The 21717-nt window shown below is 35.1% G+C and overlaps 1 protein-coding gene across 1 annotated transcript in view; it reads right to left on the bottom strand.

Moving 5' to 3' along the window:
* Positions 1 to 21717, bottom strand: part of CSMD1 (CUB and Sushi multiple domains 1) — a 1097029-nt gene that overhangs the window by 311973 nt on the left and 763339 nt on the right. Inside the window, exon 10 of the mRNA XM_085056685.1 lies at positions 18399 to 18520. Coding sequence (XP_084912811.1) covers positions 18399 to 18520 — 122 coding nt within the window. The remainder of the gene's footprint in view (positions 1 to 18398; positions 18521 to 21717) is intronic.

Below are 21717 nucleotides of genomic sequence, written 5' to 3'. Positions count from 1 at the left end.
GCACTTCCCTCTTTTTATTAAAAACATTTTTCATTATGTGATTGCAAAGACAATCTAAAAACGTGAACCAAGGGCAAATATGAATATGTAGAAAGTCTCAGAAAATGCCTCATAGAGATTAATTCTGCCCATTATGGCTAACTGGGGACCTTTGGACTGTGATATTAGCATTTTTACACTGCACCAAAAAAATTTGTACTTTTGTCAGAAATATCAGTATTCTGAATGTCAATAATTCCCATTACCTTTTTTCTGTCTCCCTGTTTCATTGAATCTGATTCAAACCCCACCAGTCAATAACTGCCAATAGAAGATTTCTGTGAATTAAATTACAAGCCATATATAGACTGATCAGTTTTCTGCCTCCTGTTGAGACACTAGGATTCAGCTTTCAACTCTGAGGAAGACTTCCTCACGACTTCTGAATTTAGAACACTAATTTATGAAACCAAGTACAGGTTCTCTGAATTCTAATGCATGCAGAGAAGCGGGGAGAAAAAAAGTAAAAACTTCATCTGTATAATTTTGAAAGTTTTCAGACCCTAACATGTACAGAGCTCAATAAAGAAAATAATAGTCAGTAGTAGTAGTAGTAGTAATATATCACTGTCCTAATGGTTGACAGTTATGACTGTATCTTTAATATTATAAATTTTGTCTAAGTGTCTTATTCAAGTAGAGTAAGAAGGCAGGGTAGTTCTTGAAGATGAAGTTAATGAGTTGTGTTTCAAACTGACATTTAGTTATTCACCATAAAAAGACATGTTGGAACAACACTAGAAGGGTCAAAACCACTACACAAATCTTTGATCCCCATATGATGCTGCCCAACAGTGAACTTAAAATAAAAGTTGAAGACAATCTTTAAATATTCAAATCATACCTCTAAATATCACTCATGTCTATTAAAGCTATAATATAATTTTTAAAACAACCTGACCTTATTATTCTTTGTGTTTGGGAAGATAAAATAAATCTAATTACTATAATAGCTTTCTAGAATAAAAATATTCATTTAGTATCCTAAAAATATTCTTGATTTTAAAGGACTCATTTCTTAACTGTTTGAACAACGAAAAGACCAGACACAAGTAAGTCCAAATACCAGTAATAAACCCAGCTTAGTGAGATGTTTACAAGTAAGAATTACAATTACTACATAATGCCATATTTCTGTGGTAAAACTTTCTTAAAACTTGTAAAAAATACTTTTTTTGGCCCATCTATTTCAAAATTCTGTTCATATAATAACATACCTTCAGGAATCATAATTAGCATTGTACAGGGCCTAAATGAAAAGTTAACATTTCTTTAAAATAGTCTATAAACATCCTGTTATACTTGAAATGCCACAAACATAAGCTTGATAATTCTTATGTTGGTAGGAATGGAAATGAATGTCTAATACCTGAGAAATTTGTGAAATGCATATATGAGCACATAAAATATTCCCAGTGTTGAAATCACTTTGGTTAATCAGAGAATCATTTAGTTGCAAGTGATCTCTGGAAGTAATCTGGTGCATTCCCTGGCTCAGCACAAGTACAACTAGAATTATAGAACTTGTTATATTTCAAGTGATTATACTAAATTACCATAAAACTAGCACTGTAATAAAAATGCCACCTCACTCATTATTTTACCACAGTATTGTAAATCCAATTCAGAAATTGTAGTTTGATTTGCCTAATTAAAAAAACATGGATTAAAACTAATTATGCTGAAAACATAGTCTTTTACCAACATAGGTGCATTACAAAATCTTTCAAAGCTTAAATGGTCATCAAACTTTATAATAGAATTCTTCATGAGTATCTTTGAAACAGCAATCCAGAGACAGATACACTTGGCACATCCACAAGACTCAAAAAGGACAAAAGGAAAGATGTAACCAAGTGAAAGTAACTGTTATCCAACTGTTATTCCGGCACCAACAGAATTATTTATTCTAGCACCCCTGAACTACTATCCCAAGTGCCACATCCAGGCACCTCTTGAACACTTCCAGGCAGTGACTCCAGCCCCGTTCCTGGGCAGCTTATGCCAATGTCTAACCACTGCTGAAGTGAATCTTTGCCGGGGGAGAGTTTAATATCTAAACGGGACCTTCCTTGGTACAACTTCAGGTGATTTCCTCTTGTCCTTTCCCTTCAGACGTGGCAGAAGAGACTGACCCTTTCAGATAGTTGCAGAGCAATGAGGTCCCTCCCATAGTCTTCTCCAGGCTGAACACTTACCCTTTCTTTATCAATAAACAGTTCTCAGATATAATATTGCTGCATTTGCGCTTCATTTTTTGTCTGAGAAATCCATTAAAAGAATCCTTCCCGAGTTCCCCTTTCAGAGCAGAACAGGACACCTTCTGCACTATATGGGCACACCCTGGCTCATGTTCAGCTGCTGTCAACCAGAACCCCCAGGTCCTTTGCTTCCAGGCACCTTTCCAGCCACCATGCTCCCAGCCTGTGATGCTGCATGGGGCTGTTGTGACACAAGGGCAGAATCTGGCACTTCACCTTGTACCTCATACAGTTGACCTTAGCCCAAGATTCCAGCCTTTCCAGATCCCTCTGCAGGTCCTTCCTACCCCATAACAGATCAAAACCCTCGCCCAACTCGGCGTCATCTGCACACTGACTGAGGGTGCACTCAATCCACTCATCCAGATTGTTGATAAAGACATTAAACAGCACCATCCCCAATACTGAATCCCAGGAAACACTAATGACGGGCCACCAATTGGATTTAGTTCCACTGACCACGACTCTCTGGGCCCAGCCATCCAGCTAGCTTTTCTCCCAGTGAAGAGCACAGCACACCCATCAAAGCCATGAGCAATGAGTTTCTCCAGAGGAATGCTGTGGAAGATAGTGTCAAAGGTTTTGCTGAAGTCTGGATAAACAACATCCACAGTCTTTCTCTCATCTACCAAGCCGGTCACCTTGTCATAAAAGGAGAACAGGCTGGTTAAGCAGGACCTGCCTTTCATAAACATCTGGTTGTTCTGTATCTGCCATGTGATGGCACTCAAGATGATCAGCTCCATGACCTCCGCTGGTATTAAAGTCAGGCTGACAGGTCAATAGTTCCCTGCATTGTCTTCTGACTCTTCTTGTAGTTGTAGATGTATGGATATTGTTCAAACTCAAAGAATTTCATAGAAAGGAGACAGGGCCAAAAGATCTGTAATACAATCTTTTTAATCTAATTTTTAGAAGGAAAAAAATAAAATGTTCAAAGCAAATAGAAATTTGTTGCAGAAAACAGTACTAGGGATTAAGTATAAATCTATATAGTTAGCTAGTATAATTTGAAAGTGTAAGTAAAAATATGTAAGTAGAAGTGTAAGTGAAAGTGTAAAGTAAAATCATCACACTGCCTGGAGATACAGAATCTGTTCAATTTACTGAAGCTGAAGCTGGAGGCCAGGGAGGTTTATTTAAGGTGTAAGAAGCCTCTGGTGCAGTAACTGAAATGTGCTCTAAAACACTTAAATGTAGATCTTTACCCATTTGTGTCTAAAGGTGCTTTAGATAATTGATCTTTCACTATTTTAAATATAGCTAAAAGAGTTATTCATCAGACTAGCAGTGAGGTGTCTGCTTCAGGAAAAATAATTACTGCATAGCATTCCCCGGTTAGAGTTGTTTGATGAAGAAAAGAACATGTATTTTCCCTTTAGATAACGTTCAAGCAGAAAGGCTACTAATTCTATACAGTTAACAACTGGCTAATGTAGAAAAAAAATAATTTTTAAGCATTTAGTTTTCTACACATAGATTTGCACATATCATAGCATACATGCAATACCTTTTACTGAAAGATACTGTAAGGCAAATACAATCTATCAGTAAGTCTCTTTAAAATCACCTAATTACAGAGAAAAACATTATAGACATAAAATATTTCAAAATATCTAAGCTACAGTTAAAAAGAATGATCATTCAGAAGGTTAACTTGACAGTCTGAAAACACAGAACAATACTAAGAATTATGCTAATTGTGTGAAAGACTGAATTAAAACATGGCACACATACCCTGCCAGTGTGCATGCTCTACCTGTCTCCTTTGCCGTGGGAAAAAAGTAGTTAAATGAACCAACAAACAACTAGGGGGTAGCAAGAATATATTCATAACAGGCAATGCTCTGAGTGAAGCAGATTCTGAAACTACTTTGTTGTGTGCGATTTGTATTTGAATTTCATGAAGATGATATAAAATCTTAAAAGGACATTTCTGAGCCTTCATTTGTTTGTCCATTGACCCAATCAAATCCTGCATGTAAAAAGTGTCTGCAAATGTCAGCCTTTTCTGTGTGTTATGATGGTTGTACCAGAAGATTAAAAATACATTCACATCAAGGCTTTGATCAAGGGTGCACTTCAGAAACAATCCCCAGTCATCTGCTCTTACTGTGCTTTGATTTGCATCACAGAGCAGTCTCAAAGCAGATAAGTTCATCTCTTTTTGCATAAAAGTAAGCTGGAAGGTGTTCTCAAGCTGGTAACACTCATTCAGTCTAAAGAAGGAGAACTAGTCCATAGTAAAAACTCTGAAATATACACAGTGTGAACCTCACGCCCTCAGCACTAATTGTTTTGCTTATGGCACACCGTACTATTAATGCTAATGTAAACATAGCCTAATTTATTCTCTTAGGACAACTGGAGGCAATACTTGGATCTTGTCCTATCTCTCTTTCATTTTCCCATCCACTGAGATTCTGTTCATGCTCTGCAAGTTTCTGCAAGATCTACAAGTGAAGTAATGAAAGGTGTTAAATAGCAACGTGTTTTTCATCTATATTTAAAATCCCTAGATTTGCCTTCTAGAAACTTCTGTATGTTGATTGAAAAAATAAATTAGATTTTTTAATCTTCTTCACTTGTACTTTGTAGCCAGGTACTTATGCTAATAAATAACTATGGAGAATGCTGCTTAGAAGAATGACTTCTGGAAAGGGGCTAAAATCTGCATGAACAAAACTCTCCATCCCAGTCTCTGAACTCCATGAAAACAGAGGTCTTGTGCTTTGCAAAACAGAACAGCCATAAGAAAAGAATCAGTGTCTTGGAGTGCAGAGAAAATGCAAATTTCTTATTTCTACAGCTTCAAACTTCCCATTTTACATGATCTGTCATTGTCTTCCCCTCATTTCCATACCAAGTTTAAAATGAGAAGTGCTTAGTGATGAATGAACTCGTCCTAAGATGTTTTCCTTCTCGGGCAGAAAGACGAGTTTCTCTAATGAGCTGGTTTCCATTTTAAACTTTAATAGCAACTAGAGTGACCTACATCCCTTTCTTGCAGTGAAGCCTCTGTTTATGCCTCACTTCAATCCTGAATGCTTTACCATGGTGCACAGGTCTTTGCTTATACATATTTCAGAAATATGAGTAAGTAAATGTTACAGTGTTAACTTATTTAAATTACTAAGCCCTTCACTAGGTTAAAACTATTTTCTTTCATTGTAATGAGAGCTGTTACCACTGATGGGGATGAGCAGGAAAGTCGTATTGTGAAACCTGTCTTTTCACCTGCCATTTTGAAAGGAAAGCTAATGGTCATCCTAACAGGTGCTTTCTTTTTCTGAAAGGCATGAAAAGCTCAAAAGGCATGATAACCCCCATTCTGATTTACTTTTTACATAGTAAACTGCCACTGATGCTTTAGGCTCCATTTTGCCTTTTCTCAGCAGGACAATTGAAAGAAATGAAATGCCTTTCCATGTCCTGGAAAAGAAGCTTCTTTGCTGTGCCCTGTTCCTAAGGCTGGAACTTGTCCAGTCCTTCCCTCCTTCGTGCATCAGTGGAATTACTAATTACTGCACAGCTCTTAATTCAAATCTGCTTCCTTTAATATAATAGAGGTGTTACTACAGCTCTAAGACATGATAAAGGTGCAAAGATAAGACCTTTGAGAGCAAAAATGTGTGAACAGCTTCATGAAGATATATTAACCCCTTAAACAATTTACAACTAGTAATCAAGAAGAGGATGCCCCACATTGACAGTCTCTGAAGACCAAATCTGTATATTGTTTTGTGATTTGAACTTTTTTTTGTGATTAAAGTCTGTGAACATGATCATGCGGGGACATTAAAATAATCTTGGAAATACATGAGTTTTAAGCTACATGATTCCATTACAATTACTAAAAAACACTCAAAAATGCTTTAAAAAAATAGAACTTGTTTTATCTTTTAAATCCATTAGATGGAAGAGTCCATTAAATGGAAAGTGAAATAAAATAGAACTCTAATTACTGAAAAAGAGGTAATCCAGTCTATGATCTTTAACAAATTGAGATTGATTACTGGAATTGTTTTATCTCAACAAAGTCAGATTTTTTTACAATGATAATTTGATCAGATGTGAAATTTCATACAGCATTTTAGATTACTCCATCAATACACAGCTTTTCAAAATAAGAAACCTGCAGTAAATTTTAAGAAATTTTGTCATGCATAAAGGTTATTATTTTTCATTAAACGCATCAATGTCTAATGAGGAATGGCTGAGGGAGCTGCAGTTGTTAGTCTGGATAAAATGAGGCTCAGAGAGACCTTATCGCTCTCTACAACTACCTGAAAGGAGATTGTAGCCATGTGTGGAGTGACCTCCCAGGTAACAATCAACAGGACAAGAAGAAATGGCCTCAAATTGTGCCAGGTCAGATTTAGATTGAATACTAGGAAAAATTTCTTCACTGAAAGGGTAGTCAAGCATTTGAACAGCCAGCCCAGAGATACTGTTGAGCTAGCATTCCTGGAGGCATTTAAAGATGTATAGATGTGGTGCTTAGAGACATGGTTTAGGGGTAGGCTTGGTAGTGCTGGGTCAACAGTTGGACTCAAGGACCTTAAAGGTCTTTTCCAACCTAAAAAATTCCACAATTATTTGAATAATTAGGAGGACTTGCCAAATTGTATTTATGTACAAAACCAACAGGAAATACCAGTATACACTCACATGGAAACAGTACATTTCTGCTTGAAATACATGCAACATTGAAAAAAAAATTGCCAGTAAGTGTTAGAATATTCTTGAACACTGATCTGGTTTTACTTATGAATTTACTGAAATTCAGCCATATGGCAAGTAGCACTACTTTTCATTTAACCACATATCATAAAAACAACAACCAGTTTTCTCTCCAAACAATAAACAGGCAGAAAACAAGAAACATAATTAGTATAGAATCACACTAAGATTTCTTACTGATATTTGGTAAATTAATTTTTTTATTATTTTTATTGTTACATTATTTCCAAGAGTCTGATCAATAATCTCTTCTTCTTTCCACAGAGAACTGGACTAAGTTCCTCCTGATGTATGTGAAGGCACAACTTTTGCAATGTCACCAGTTTATTCTGACTCAGACCACTTCTAATGTATGAAATCCACATGGGGTCATCACATGTAAGAATTTGGAAAGGGAGAATCTGCTGCCCAGTTATTCTACTCTGCTTTGCACTGATGAGGCCTCACCTTAAATACTGTGTCCAGTTTTGCACAGCAAAATATATAAAAGATATTAAGCTATTAGAGAGCATCCAAAAGAGGGCAACAAAGGTGGTGAAGGACGTTGAGGGGAAGCTGTGTGAGGAACAGCTGAGGTCACTTGGTCTGTTCAGCCTGGAGGAGACTGAGGGGAGACCTCACTGCAGTTACAACTTCCTTGTGATGGGAAGAGGAGGGGCAGACAGTGATCTCTTCTCTGTGGTGACAGTGACAGAACCTGAGGGAATGGCCTGAAGTTGTGCCAGGGGAGCTTTAGGTTGGATATTAGAAAAAGGTTCTTCACCCAGAGGGTGGTTGGGCACTGGAACAGCTCCCCAGGGAAGTGGTCACAGCACCAAGGCTGAGGAAGTTCAGAAAGTATTTGGACAATGCTCTTGAGCACACTGTGATTCTTGGGGATGGTGCTGTGCAGGGCTAGGAGTTGTATCTTTGCGGGTCTCTTCCAACTTAGAATATTCAATGATTCTGTGATGCTGCAAAAATATCTTTCTGCTAAAAACAGGAAACTAAAATAGCAAGGCCTATAATCAAAAACTGATACAGAGGGACAAATCACACAGTTTAAGGCATAAACCTCTTAAAAAAAAAAAAAAAAGCAACACATATTTATCTGGGAAAAAAAGCCCAAAATCTGAGCAAGAATAGGAAGCAAACCTGCAGTGACATTATGTCTTTTGCTTTATTAGCATTTATGATATGAATGTACTCTTCTGTGGCTTTGTGAAACTATTCTTCCTGTGACATTGTGACTAAACACTGTTTCATTAACTCTGGTTTATACTGCTCAAATCCATCATGAAGGCAATGTGACAGCACAGAAAACTGCAAGGTTCCCTGCCCTCTAGCCAGCATTCTTCTCTGGTCTCTTTACAGAAGAAGACCTGAATTATGCTGCAAGCTCTTCACTTGTTGCCTTTCTAGTGAGCCTGAAACAGTGATAACAGTCAGCTATTAAATTAATGAAGAGTAAAATGCTGAGATGATTGCTGCATGAAAAAGGGCTGGCCAACCTGACAAGCTCTGTCTAAGCCATTCTTCCCCCAGATACAGAGGATGAGATCAGTAAATGAACTTAGCATTTTCACTGCAAGTTCTACCTTATAACAATACTGGAAAATATAAGGGATGAGAAAAAAGTCCTTAAAAAAGTTACTTCCTGTTGAAAACACCAGACATTATTGCAAAGACAAATTCTGCACAGAGACAGAGCAATGACTGGAGATGTGATAAGCACTTGTTATTTTCTAGTACTACCAATTAGCATTAAGCACTTGTAGACCTGATGTGTAAAGCCTATTCTCACTTTTAACTTTATAGGTGGTATTTTTAGAAACATATAGGGGCATGTTTTAAAAGGGTAGTTAAACATTTGTTCTGCATACTGTTGCAAGGATTAACTATTAAGAAAGTTAGACTGATATAGACCCTAAGGCTCATGAAACTCAAAGGGTTTTAGATATTACCTGCTAAATTGAAAGCCGTGTTTAAAAGGCTGTGTAAAGAGTCTGTTACCTTTACTGTAGACCAAGTTAATGTTCAAATACTAAAGCAGAAGATAGGAGGGACTAGGATCTTGGGTTTCACTACGGTGGTGCTTCTTAACTATTTTTATAAATTAATAAAGGAATACAATTCATCAAGTGCTGAACCTTTTTTTTAAATTATTATTATTTTTTTCTATCGTGGATGTCTATCCACATCTTTCTTGGATCAAGTAGCTGACAAATCAGCATGCTAGTGTGTGTTCACCCTTTCACAATATGCAGCAGGTCTATTAATGCCTGCCTTGTTTCTTGCTGAGATCACACTTTATGACTAAAGCTTTTGTCCCTGTTTACTTCTAAGTAGCATTACATTTGTGTGCCATTTTGTGCATTCTAAACAACTACAACCAAAACTTTCACGTCACATTTCCAAAATTTTAAAACATTATTTTGTTAGGCATTAGCACCCTTCCATATTGAAAACAGATTTATAAAAAAATTTTTACATATATGAGAAGTTCACTGTGCACCTCTCACATTAAGCATTGAACATTCCAGCTTTTATTTACTTAATGGAAGCCAGGAGGAAAATTTTGTCTCATATGGGCTACAATACCCTTTGAGGTATTTACTTTGAAGACAGAAAAACCCTAAGGAAGTAAAAATAATTCAGGCAGAGCACTTAAATGCTTTAAATTATGGAGGCACCCTTGGAGCTTGTTTTTCCCATGCTATCTCAGTTATCAAATCAGCTACAGTGGATCTAATTTACCACATGGCACTTTGAAGACCTTTTCATTCTATAAAAACTTACTGCAAACCCTGTTGTATTTCCAAGACTAAGAAAAATTCCAGCAAATAGAATTACATCTATCCTTCCCCTTTAACACCATCTCCCTGAAATTTGTGATTTACACATCTTACTATACATGTGATGATTTGTTCCACCATTTATTATTCTCCACAATAGGTCTTTACTTAATAATATGAGGCTCCTGTTTAGTAATACACCAAAGTGAGCTAATTAAACAAAGTCCTGACACGAATTTATTATATAAGTACTTGGAGGTTTCTATTTAATGTGATACCAACACCAAATCTATAGTATTGCTAAAGTAAAGTGACAGGGACAATAATAATTTTCAAAAAATACTAATATATTTTTAGAATAAACTGACTTTTCCTATATATACACACACTTCACTCTGCAGTCTGTGAATTTCTCATATTTTCCTGTAATTCACCAATAAGTTATCAGGTAACATTTTCCTAATAGCAAAAGTACCCAAGAAATTATCTACAACAGAAGATAAACAGTGAGCAACACATACAAAGAACACTGACCGCTCATGTTCGAAGGCAATGCAAATGAACATGCTCTGTGAGGTAACACAACTGTAGGAGCTTAAAATATTCTGCAGCACTTGTCTCCTTGTGCAGTAAATGTGGGTTTATGGCACCCTCATTATCAACCACATCAGGCTGCACTGGGTCTGCACAGATATTTTATGTAGAATAATTGAAAAATTAAGAAAAAAGATAAACAGGGAACTAAAAGCAAAAATAAATATAAGCAAAGAATCCAAGCACATTTTTCAGGTATCATATACTCTCAACAGTTGCAGACACTCCAGGAAAAATTCTTACACACAAACCTTGATATTTTTGATTTATAAATATGACAATGTAATATTGAATAAACCTCATAGTTCTCAGCAAGGGAATGACAGATAACTTGTAGAACAAACAAGACAAGAAAACTATGTGGAGATTTCATTGTAGGATTTTTTTAATATAGCGCCAGAATGTTCTTATTTGATGCATGCTGCAAGGAGTACTTCCTGTTAGAAAAAAAACCCTGAATTAAATGAGAGAATAGTAATGATTTTTTGTTGCACTATTTATTAATTTGTATTGTGCTAGTAAAACATTCCAATGTTTATTTGCATGTGTATATATGTGCAGGAGTAATAACAAATAGATTGATTTGAATTCTATACCATGTGGAAAGAAAGAAGGTGTCTTATATTTAGGTATTTAGGTATTTAGGTATAGTTAATGGCTATTCAGTGGCTCAGGAAGACTAATTGTTTCTCTGTTTAATAAAGTTGTCAGAATCCTTTTTACTATGAAGAAATTGAGTGAAATTTTTTTTTTGGCGGAACAATATGTCACAACACCAATTGGTACATTGCTATGCTGAATAGTATTACAATTACGTTAAGAAACTATGAATAAAAACCTATTGTTTCCTTCTGGTTAAAAAGAAAAGTTAACATTTCAGCTGGCCATTCTTTTATCAGTTTTTAAGCGTCATCTCAATGATGAAAATCATTAGGATCCTATATTTGTATTCTGTATATAAAACTTTTTCTTTCTGAAAGTATAGGAAATGAAAAGGAAAAACAATTAAAGATAAACAAGAAAAAAAAATACTGATGGAGATCAAAACAAGAAGAAACTGAGGCAGACCAACATGAAAGGACAAGTCATAGGGGAGGAAGGAAATGATGGAGGTATTCTAAGTGCATGAGCAGCCAGTAAGTTTCTCTAAGAAAAACAATGGAGGCAACAACCCAACTCTCAGCAACATGTGAAGTATGTATATGCCAGTGACTGGATAACAATAAATGCCAATGATGAAAGTGAAGCTGTTGTAGATGATTTTTTATGGTTTTGTTTTCCTGCTTTTTAATCTTAAAAGACTATCTCTGGTAATTGGAAAACAAAAAGGCATTTACATGTTAAACAGTTTTGCAGGGGGGTAGGGTGTATTTTTTGAGTAGGGGATTGTTTTAGCTATAAAATAAAAAAATTCAAAGAGGAATAGCCTGGTTTTGTTTTGCAAGACATATGCCAAAATAATGAAGAATTTTTCAGATACACAGTCTGGAAAAGTGTATCTATGAGAAAGGCAAAGTACTTTTGCTGCATTAAGTATTCCACTAAAGAGTCACAATAATGGATTTATATAATTCTGACCCAAGCAGATACAGAAGAAACATATCACAGTGAAAATATTACATATTGCTCTCTTTTGAAAGGATCCTCAACCTGGTATTAGAACATGAAGAAACAGAAGCATTAAAACTTTTAAAATGGCATATTTTTTGTATTTAACAAAATCATTTTGATCATTTTCAAGGTTTTGATTTTTGGTTTGTTTGTTGGTTTTTCTGTTGACACATTTTTTGGAAACTGAATCTTTTGTTTGCCTCGAGCATTGCATTGCCATCTAATACATTCCAACTGTCTATCTGAATTACAGACTTATTGTAAAATCAAAGACCATATCACAGCAAATATACTGCTAAGTCTCCTTCTTCAGCTTTTCCATTCTTTCATGTGTGTACTTCTATAGTTTCTTTCCAGGAGTCTTACCAGTTGTTTTTTTTTTTTCCTTTCAATTGCCATTTCCATCTCAATATGTCATACTTAGAACCATATGAGGCTCATAAAATTCACACCATACAGCTAAATCTCAGTACTGTGAATCTATCTGATATCCTGAAAGCAAATATGAGATACTAAAGACAGATAAGGCTCAGTAGTTAGTCTCCTTTGCTCAAAAACAGCATGGAAGGAAGGTCAGAGGGAAGGTAAGTAATCAGAAATAATAACTGTCAGCCTGTATTTGTGATAATGGCCTTATGAGGGAAAAACTAGTGTTTGTTGGTTTTTGGCACATAATGTTAGGAATCATCTGAAAAAAGATAAAGCAAATACCACAGAAAATAACACTAGAAGCCTTAAGATTGCTCCTTCACTTAACTTTTCTTGCCAACAAGGAAATACAGTACTTTTCTGTGTGGCAGATTTGTGCTTGGATGCTTTCATTCTGAGATGAGTATTGATCCCATGTATCCCTCTTCCATCACTACCTCCAGTTTAAAAAAAGCAAGAATCAAAATGTCTTGTAATTAATGCTCAAATGAGACATCTAAACTCAATACAGGAAGTGATTTTGGTTTGAGTGCATCTGTTTCACCAAAAGGCTCGGTCTCAGAAATAGATGTATTCATGTAGAAGAGATTTTCTTCAACACTTTTAGTTAAATCTGGTGTAACCCCACTTCAAAGTGATGCAATTTCATTCAGCATATGGACATTATGGGACCCTTCCCACTCAATCTGTGCAGCATATCCTTCATCCAAAGTAGCATACTTTCTTCCACACTACCATGTACATCCTAAACCTTACAGGCTGAAATTTTAAATGTCTAAACCTCTTTTGGTTCATCCAGTAAGAGCAAGCAAAGCCCAGTGTTGATTTAGTTGATCAGCTTCTAGTGGACTGTTTCAGGAGGAGGTGAAGCACTGAGTTGACTCTACTGATTATTTGACAGATGTACATCAAGTATAATTGGAGTTCAGGCATGTAGCACTCATATGTGCAAATCAAATTTAATTCTAAATGTCTTCAATGTTGAAATAGCGTCTTTTGTTCCACTCCTACATCTCACTCACATGACGTTTTGAAAGGTAGAAATACCAGCATTGTTAATAAAAAACTTCATGTTCCAATAAGTATACATAAAACACAAACACATCGCTTATATAATTTTAAAAAATAAACTGTGCTTGCTTTTGCACAATATATGTATTTTTTATAACACTTGTTTGTATATAGAGCTCTGTGTAACAAATTATGTACTTGAATTCAAAGTGAAGATGAACATATACTGTAGTGAGTCAGTTACAGATAACATGATTTTTTCAGTAGGTTTTTAAGCACATTTTGCACATGATACTAAAATATACAGACTCTTTTCTTTGTTTTGGAAATGTGTTTAAGACTTAAATAACCAAGGCTACCCAGGAAGTCTTGTACAATTTTTAAGACATTGGAAGTTTAAAATCCCATACTGCAACAAGAGTTTTCTCATGTAAATGTTTTAGCTGTATTTTGTGTTCCAAAACTGTAATCCTCAATGATGAAAAAACTAAATAAACACACAACATTTCAAGACAAGAGGGAATCTAACCAGTGTTTGTTTATTTCATTACTAGAACCTTAATAATTCTAATTTTAAACCGTGTCGATTCTTTGTCAATGATGTCATAGCCCCCTAAAATCAAAGATGCTGTTCCAGCAAATGAAAAGTAAAAAAGTTTATAATTTAAACATGCACATTCACATATGGCACAAAATTCAGTTTTAACACTGTATGAAGAAGAAAAGATAATAAAAATGGCTTTAATCTTCCACCTGCCACAGGAAATCACTCTTTCAGAGAAAGCTCTTACTCTATTTGTACTATCTAGATGGCAAAGGATGTACAAATGAGGCAATCCTAAATTCACAATGACTTTCCTTCACTCTATTAAATCAATGCTAAGAATTGTGACATAGTAATTGAGTAAATCACTTGCATGAGCCTTACATTGCCATGAATACAAAGTTTAGTGTAAATAGTTTTTAGATCTACATATTTTTGATTATCAAGATGTCCGAAATACAAAATGCTGAGGTAGAGAGAGAAAGTATGAATTCTACAGATAAAAATCAAATTTTAATTAATCCAACTTCATACAAATGAAGTTGGTTCAAATCCAACTTCATACAAATACCTGAGAGCTACGTACATAAAACTGTATGTGAAGTTTCCCACTCTCACTATAATTAACTCCAATGTCTTCAGTTGTGGCAATTGCAGTGAATAATTTTTACTTTGTAAGGAAGAAGCAAGTTGCTAGGCTCAAACAAATACTTAATATATCTGTGCTTTGTAGTGTGCAGAAAGTACGTCCTTCAGAAAAAAATCCTGTAACTGGGACACAGTCTTTATTTACCAGGTCATTAAACTTAGCAATATTGCAGCCCATGGCAAAACTACTACACTGCAATCAGCAATCATTCAGGAAAATATTGGGCAAAATTAGGTATCATTACTAATGCAATAATGCCACAAATCTCGCCCTCCAACAGATACTGGGGCTTAAAAAAGGCGCCCTTGCAATGCTACCATAAAATAGTGAAAGCAGCAGGAAATCCAAGGCACTAAGTATCCAGAGTCTGGAGAAGGAATTGAAACAGCAAGGGGTAGAGGCATGCTTAGTACGTACTAAAGAGATTATACTAAGTAAGAAAGGGATAACAGAACAGATCGATAAGACCTCAGAAGAGTTCAAAGTAACTGATTCTAGAAAGTTGTGAAACTGCATAACAGAAGAACTAAAACAATGAAGAGCTGTCGGGAATTACAGCTGTACTTGACACAGAGTAAGAAAAGCACCATAAAGTTGTATTTGCAAGTACTAAAAGGCCAATAGATTACTCGACAGGATACTGATCAAAAGCTACAATAGTGGGACCCAGAGGAAACAAAATTGTTAGGGAAGAAAATCAACTCCTCAAAAGAAGCAGGAATACCTTTGTACAGGAGAAGATTCAAATTTAGATTTCTATGTTTCTCAAAAAGAGGCAAATAAATGTTAGGAAAACATTTAACTAAAAATGATCTTGGTATGGTTGGGTAAGTCCTGGAAATATGCTACTGTCCCTATAGGGTGCTGAAATTTGTCTTCCTTTGGAGTTGGAATTAAAAATCTGCTTCCACACCAGAATGCAAAACTGGAAAATGTGTCCATTTTCTAAATTTATTTATTCTTTAAAATATTGCAGTTTATTATGTTTTTGGGTTGGTTTTTTTAGGGTTTCAGGTTTTTGTTTGTTTTGGGGTTTTGGGGTTTTCTTTGGAAGGAAACCTCCAAGGAAACCCCTTTAACTGTATCATCCTCCTCAAACTGCACTGAATGTTAAGAGAAAACACTGTCTTATCTTGTAAAATTCCATGTGCAAACTAAACTGATGAAAGGCCACAAATTCACTTTTAGAGTAAGTCAAAAGTAATTTAAAATACAGAGTAACAACGTCATGAACTGTCTACCCCCATAGAAAAGAAAATCAACAGAACCCTAAGCATTCTCATAAATGTTTTCAAATCTGCCAGTCAAAATTGCAGACTCCTCAATGTAATCTTAAAACCAAACCTTCAATACACAGTTCAATTTCCAAGAGTTCTGTCATCCATAACACCAAGAAAAATTAAAGGTGAAAACCTGCAACACTTTCAATATGTCTTAAAATAATTTAATTGTTTTGGAAACTTGTAAATTATTTCAGTAATTGATTTTTTTTAAAGTTCATATATTTCAAAATGCTGGGAAGATATTTTTCTTTAAAAAGAAGTAGGGTTCCATTTCAGTCAGATAGTCTGTAAAATAAAAGGATTTTCTTTCATATATTTTATTAACTGAAAGGGTATGTATTAACTCTAAACGCAGTTGTTTTGGGATAGAAATCCCAGTCTTGGTAAAGATGATGCAGATTTTATGTGAAAGCAACTTAACAGTACTGTAAGCCTTAAGTAAGTCTAATTTTAAGACTTCACTTTTACAGTTGTTGTGCTCCTATAGCAAATACAGCCTTTCCAAGACACATGAAAATAAGAAAATGTCTTCCTTGGTTGCACTGCTAGACAAATCCAAAATCAATAAAAAGACAACTCAAATTCAATATTGCCCAACCTGTCCAAAACTGAAAGACTTTAAAATTATGCCTCTTTTCCTCACGCTGGGATTTTCAGTAACAAGCGTGGATTTTTTTTCTGAGTGAAAGCTCCAAATGTACTCAGACCTCTTAACTTTGAACATAATTTAAGGGAAACTCCTCTGTATTCTTATGTCTGATGAACTAGCAACCTGCCCATAAAACACTATTTAGGAGTGCCTTTTCAAGTCCAGTGAACAGAATAATAAATTGATCCACACCAATCTCATTAAGTTCTGCACTACTAAAATTCTAAATTCACTGAGAAATATATATTGTATATTTCTGAATGAAAGAGAACTTGTATATTATTGTAGTAGATGGGGGTTTACTGTTTTTCATAGGTAAGTCTGAGTCTCCACAGAAAATATACACTGGAGAGTTTAATAGCATAGTCAGTACCAATTTTTCTATTATTATGGTTAAACTTTCTTGTAAGGAGATTGCCATCTTCATTTTATCATAAATATGAAAAACACTCCTTAATTAAATTCTTGAAAAGTCAAGGAAAAAAATCAAAATTAACTGAATAAAGAAAGCACTAAGATGCCAATACTCTCCTCTATTAGTAGTAATTTCACTTTTTTTTGATGCATATTTATTTTTTCTCTTATAAAAATATGCTGTGTTTTTCAGAATCACCAAGAAAACATATTACTGAATATAAATTGGAGTAGATTAAATTTTCAGACATTTTACATAATTTAAATGCTTTTCTATATTTAAAAATGCAACATGATTTAATAATTTCTATAAAACACAATGATTTTAAAGTCAAAGGTCATTCCAGGAAAATACTTTCTTCTAATGGCTATTCTGAAGAAAATATAACAGTTCAGTCTGGAACTAAAAACCAGCTTTTTCTGTTCAGAAAGAAGTCCCACTACAGTAAAATCTTTCTCAATGTGATAGTTTTGTATTTTTGCCAGTTTTTCCTGCATATGCACATCTTTAGTGAGGCACACTGAATCCTCCTTAAGAAAAAGTGAACTTAATTAATTTTGCAAAGTAACAGTATTTACACCACAACAATATGCTATGAAAGCATGCAGCAAATTTGTCTTTTCTGCAGCGAAACATTTTAACTTATTTATGGTGAGAGAAACATTTTTTCTTTAACTACTTTAAAGAAGTCAAGGATACAGTCTTCCAAAATGCTGCATAGGAAATACATGTTTTGTAATTAAGAAAGTACAAATAGATAGCACATTCTTTGACATAATGAAATTAATTTATTCAGCATTTCACTACATAGAAGTACAATACAAGTAAAATACTTCTTTAACTTCTTTTTTTTTTCCTCTTCAGGTAAGCGGTCTCTGTCCTTTACTGATTTTACAGAAAACAGTAAAAGTATTTCATTATGACCGCCATCTTATGCATAATTAGATGACTAATTTGTAGTTGTGTATTAAGAATCATTATTGAAAAACAGTGAATTGAAAAGAGAAATTACATAGGTATTAGACAATTAAAAACATCTGTCAATATACTTACATGTAATGTCCTGTTTTTATGCCAAGAAAACTTATGTTAAGATTCAACAGTGAATACATATCTGGACATATCTTGAAAAATTCACTATTACCCTATTTAGCAATGTGGAATTTTGATTATTTTTTTTTTATCTCATTAGAAAATGTATTTAAAACTTGAAAATTTTAAATTAGACTTATTACTCTGAGTGGACATTTTCATATATATTACATTTTTTCCCCCTAGTGCCAGTGCATTTTTGTGTTTAAATGAACATACAGACTTGCATATGCTCATGCATTTGTGCAATTCTATATGAAATATTTTTAAGACAAATCACTTGAGACAAAGAGAAAGAGCATACCTTGTCTGGATCAGTTGTTGTAATGACCCACACACAGTGTGCATTGTCTTCATACTGGACTGGATAATTTGGTGATGTGATAATGCCACTCGGTCCACGTAAATTGGAACCACACGTTCTAGCTAAAATGATAAACAACAAATCAGATTGCTTTAGACTGGATGCTCTGTTTAAAATAAATATTATAAAGTAGCCACAGCATTAGCAATGACTTGCCATGTAAGTATTACTATGCTGCTATATTCCATAACAATCTGCCTTTAAAGATATTTCAGCCAGACCAAAAAAAAATCCTGAATATTTACCTACAGAGGAAGAAACTTGCACTTTTCAATTAATCAGCCCAACAATTACAATACTTTATTTTTACTTTATGGAAATTAAATTCTCAAGATTGTCATATCAATATTCTATTTAGAGAAAGATTTACCCCTTCCAGATGGATGGAGGGAGCCTTCTACCTATGAACGTAGGAAGGGCCAGTATGTGCTATCCCCCTTCATGATTTCCCCATGATTTGGAGAAACACATATATCACAACATTTATGTAACAGCGTGTCCTTAACCTAAACATAACCTTCTGTAGTGTCTTAGCTCCTTATACCACAGGAAATATAATTAGAGAGAAAAAATATAAAATGGTTCTGGGCAGTATGTAGTCTGCCTTTGGTAAAGCACAGATTCAGTTGTGAAACCATCACAATCTCTCTCTCACATGCAGCAAATCCAGACAGTCAGCATTTTGAAAATACATTACTTAACAAAGTCAGTTATCTTCTAAAGTGCATTAAGGATAGATTTTTACAAAAATATTCAAATTTCTCTAAGTACTTCAGTATCTAGAAGCATTTAAAAATATTTAAAAGTATCATTTCCAGTGACACAAATGGAGTTATAGAACTCAGAAAATTTCAAAATGTAACTGTCATGTTTATGGTACTACAGCACTTTGCCAACATGCTGAACAGAGAGTCTAGATCATACAATTTCTAAGTACTTAGATACAAATCTCAGAATCTATCCATATAACTTCCATTAGCTTCTGATGTAATTTAGACTCTTCAGTTACTTAAGTTTCAGTACAGGCCAAGAGGAATGACTAGATAGTTTAAAAACTTGGTCATTCTTTTTCAGAATATTGGAATAAAATATCCAACGTATTTCTAGTACTTTGGAAAATTCCAGTTTTCATCTTCCTCTGTGGCTGCCTCCATTCTGAAGCATGAAATATGAGCATTTTTTACTTCACACACTACTGGAAGGAAGCCTGATCTTGCCCGTGAATAGAAGTGTGACTAGCACAAATAGGAAAAAAGGTACTAGAGGAAAATGACTCTCAGATTTTGTATCCTTCCATCACAATATACAACCAGAACACGGTCCTTTGTTACTATGTCCTTTGTTACATTAGAGACTAGACTTTGAGAACTCATCGTAACTCTATCACAAGACTGATTCAACTAAGACTCTGTTTTCTGTGAAAATGTCTATCTGTGTATGCAGGGAGACTGGAAATAGATGATCTTTAAGGTCCCTTCCAACCCTAATCATTCTATGATTCCATGTTTATGACCAAAACTGTCTTAATAGCCACCCATGAATTTAACTCAAGTTTCAGACACATCACGTAGAAATCTTCTGTAACAACCCCAGTAGATGCCTAAAAAACCCCCTCATCCACACAGGAAATTCTATGAAAGCATCACTTAACAGTTATTAACAAGGTGTCTGTACTTAACATGGTAAAAAAAAAAAGTCATAGAATCACAGAATCATTTAGGTTGGAAAAGACCTCTAGGTTTACTGAATGTAAGGCTTAACCTACCACTATCCAGTCCATCACTAAACCATGTCCCTAAGTGTCACAGAACAACTAATCATATTTAAGTATGCCACTGTATGCTGCCTACTAGCAATACAGAAAGCTTGGCACATTGCTGCTGTTGTTTTAAGCAATCTATATTCTTTTAATTGAAAGAATGACAAGGGCAGATTCATGGGATATGAAATATAGGACATTTTCTTTCTAGTAACTGGTAGAAAACTATACCTTGAGCACCATAACTAGCAGACAATTAATATTTATTGGTTTCTTTTCAATTCTTCCTGCCTAAAGTCTGCTATACCACAAACTATTCCTGAGTTGCGACGTTGCAGCACTACCAGTTTGTCCCTCCTCTAGTTATCCACAAAGACAAAAGGCTAAGAAACATCTCAGTTTCAGACAGATTTTTCAGTCAAGTTGTTACTCTTTTATCTTTCTCCTAGTTGAACTTCGAAGATAAGGTTAAGGGGGGGGAGGGGGAAGGGGAAGGGGATACAAGGCCAAGAAAGAGGTACAACTGAAGCTCAGCCCAGAGGTGTCTTTAGGAAGTGAGTTATTGCAAAACATTGCAAAAAAAATGTTAGACAGCCTTGTATACTGCCTACAGAAAAGGAATGGATCGCTGTAAGGTTTTGGTGTGGAATTCAAGGAAACTGGGAGCATTTACATTAGCATCAAGCAGTTTCCAAGGGCAGTTTCTGTGGCCTCCCACCACTCCCTGCCTGTGACCCAAGTGGGGTGGGCCTGGAGCTGTACCATCACCACGGGCAGACCCCACTGCCCCAGAGCCCCTGGGACCCCAGCCACTACTGTGCCCTTCCAAGTAAGGTCACAAACTTGCCAACAGTAACATGGTTCCTGTGACTATTCATCAGCTTCCTAAATGCTGAGCTTTGTTAACCACCATTCTGGGGTAAATGCAAACATCAGCTTCCTCAGTTACTCTTGAAGCCATTAAGCCCACTGTAGTTGCACGCAGTTTGTCAGCTTTTCAGGTTTAGCTGATGATAATTTAGAAAATGCAACAAAAACTTCTTTGCTTGTGTATTTTATTATTAAATGATTGGTGCTCATATGAGCACCATGAATACTGGCATCTTGAAGGGCAGTAAAGGAATTGAGAGTAATACAGACTGCAAATAAAAACCACACATTTCACTCCCCACAAACATGCACATCATAATACTGACCAAGAATTATACACCATTCAGAAACATAGCACGCACATGATTATACAGGTTGAAAAGATCTAATCTGGCAGCAGGAGAAAAAAATTTTAATTACAAAAGAGCTAGGTAATGAAAACTTTTTAAAGAAGTATATGAGTTTTATACAAATGAGATTATGTTTTAGCTCATTCTAGAACAAGCAAAAGTTTAAGTTCAGGTATTACAAATCCTACAGTGTTTCTTAAACAAATATAATTTGCTGCCCTATAATTTGTAACTCCATTGAGAGGTAAGGTTTTGTGTGTACAAGAAGTATCACTTTGAT

Source organism: Lichenostomus cassidix, chromosome 3, assembly GCF_008360975.1.
Source record: "Lichenostomus cassidix isolate B80296 chromosome 3, HeHo_3.0, whole genome shotgun sequence".
Classification (NCBI taxonomy): Eukaryota; Metazoa; Chordata; class Aves; order Passeriformes; family Meliphagidae; genus Lichenostomus; species Lichenostomus cassidix.
The sequence above is the reverse complement of the archived record's forward strand: the minus strand, read 5'-3'. Positions and strand labels throughout refer to the sequence as shown.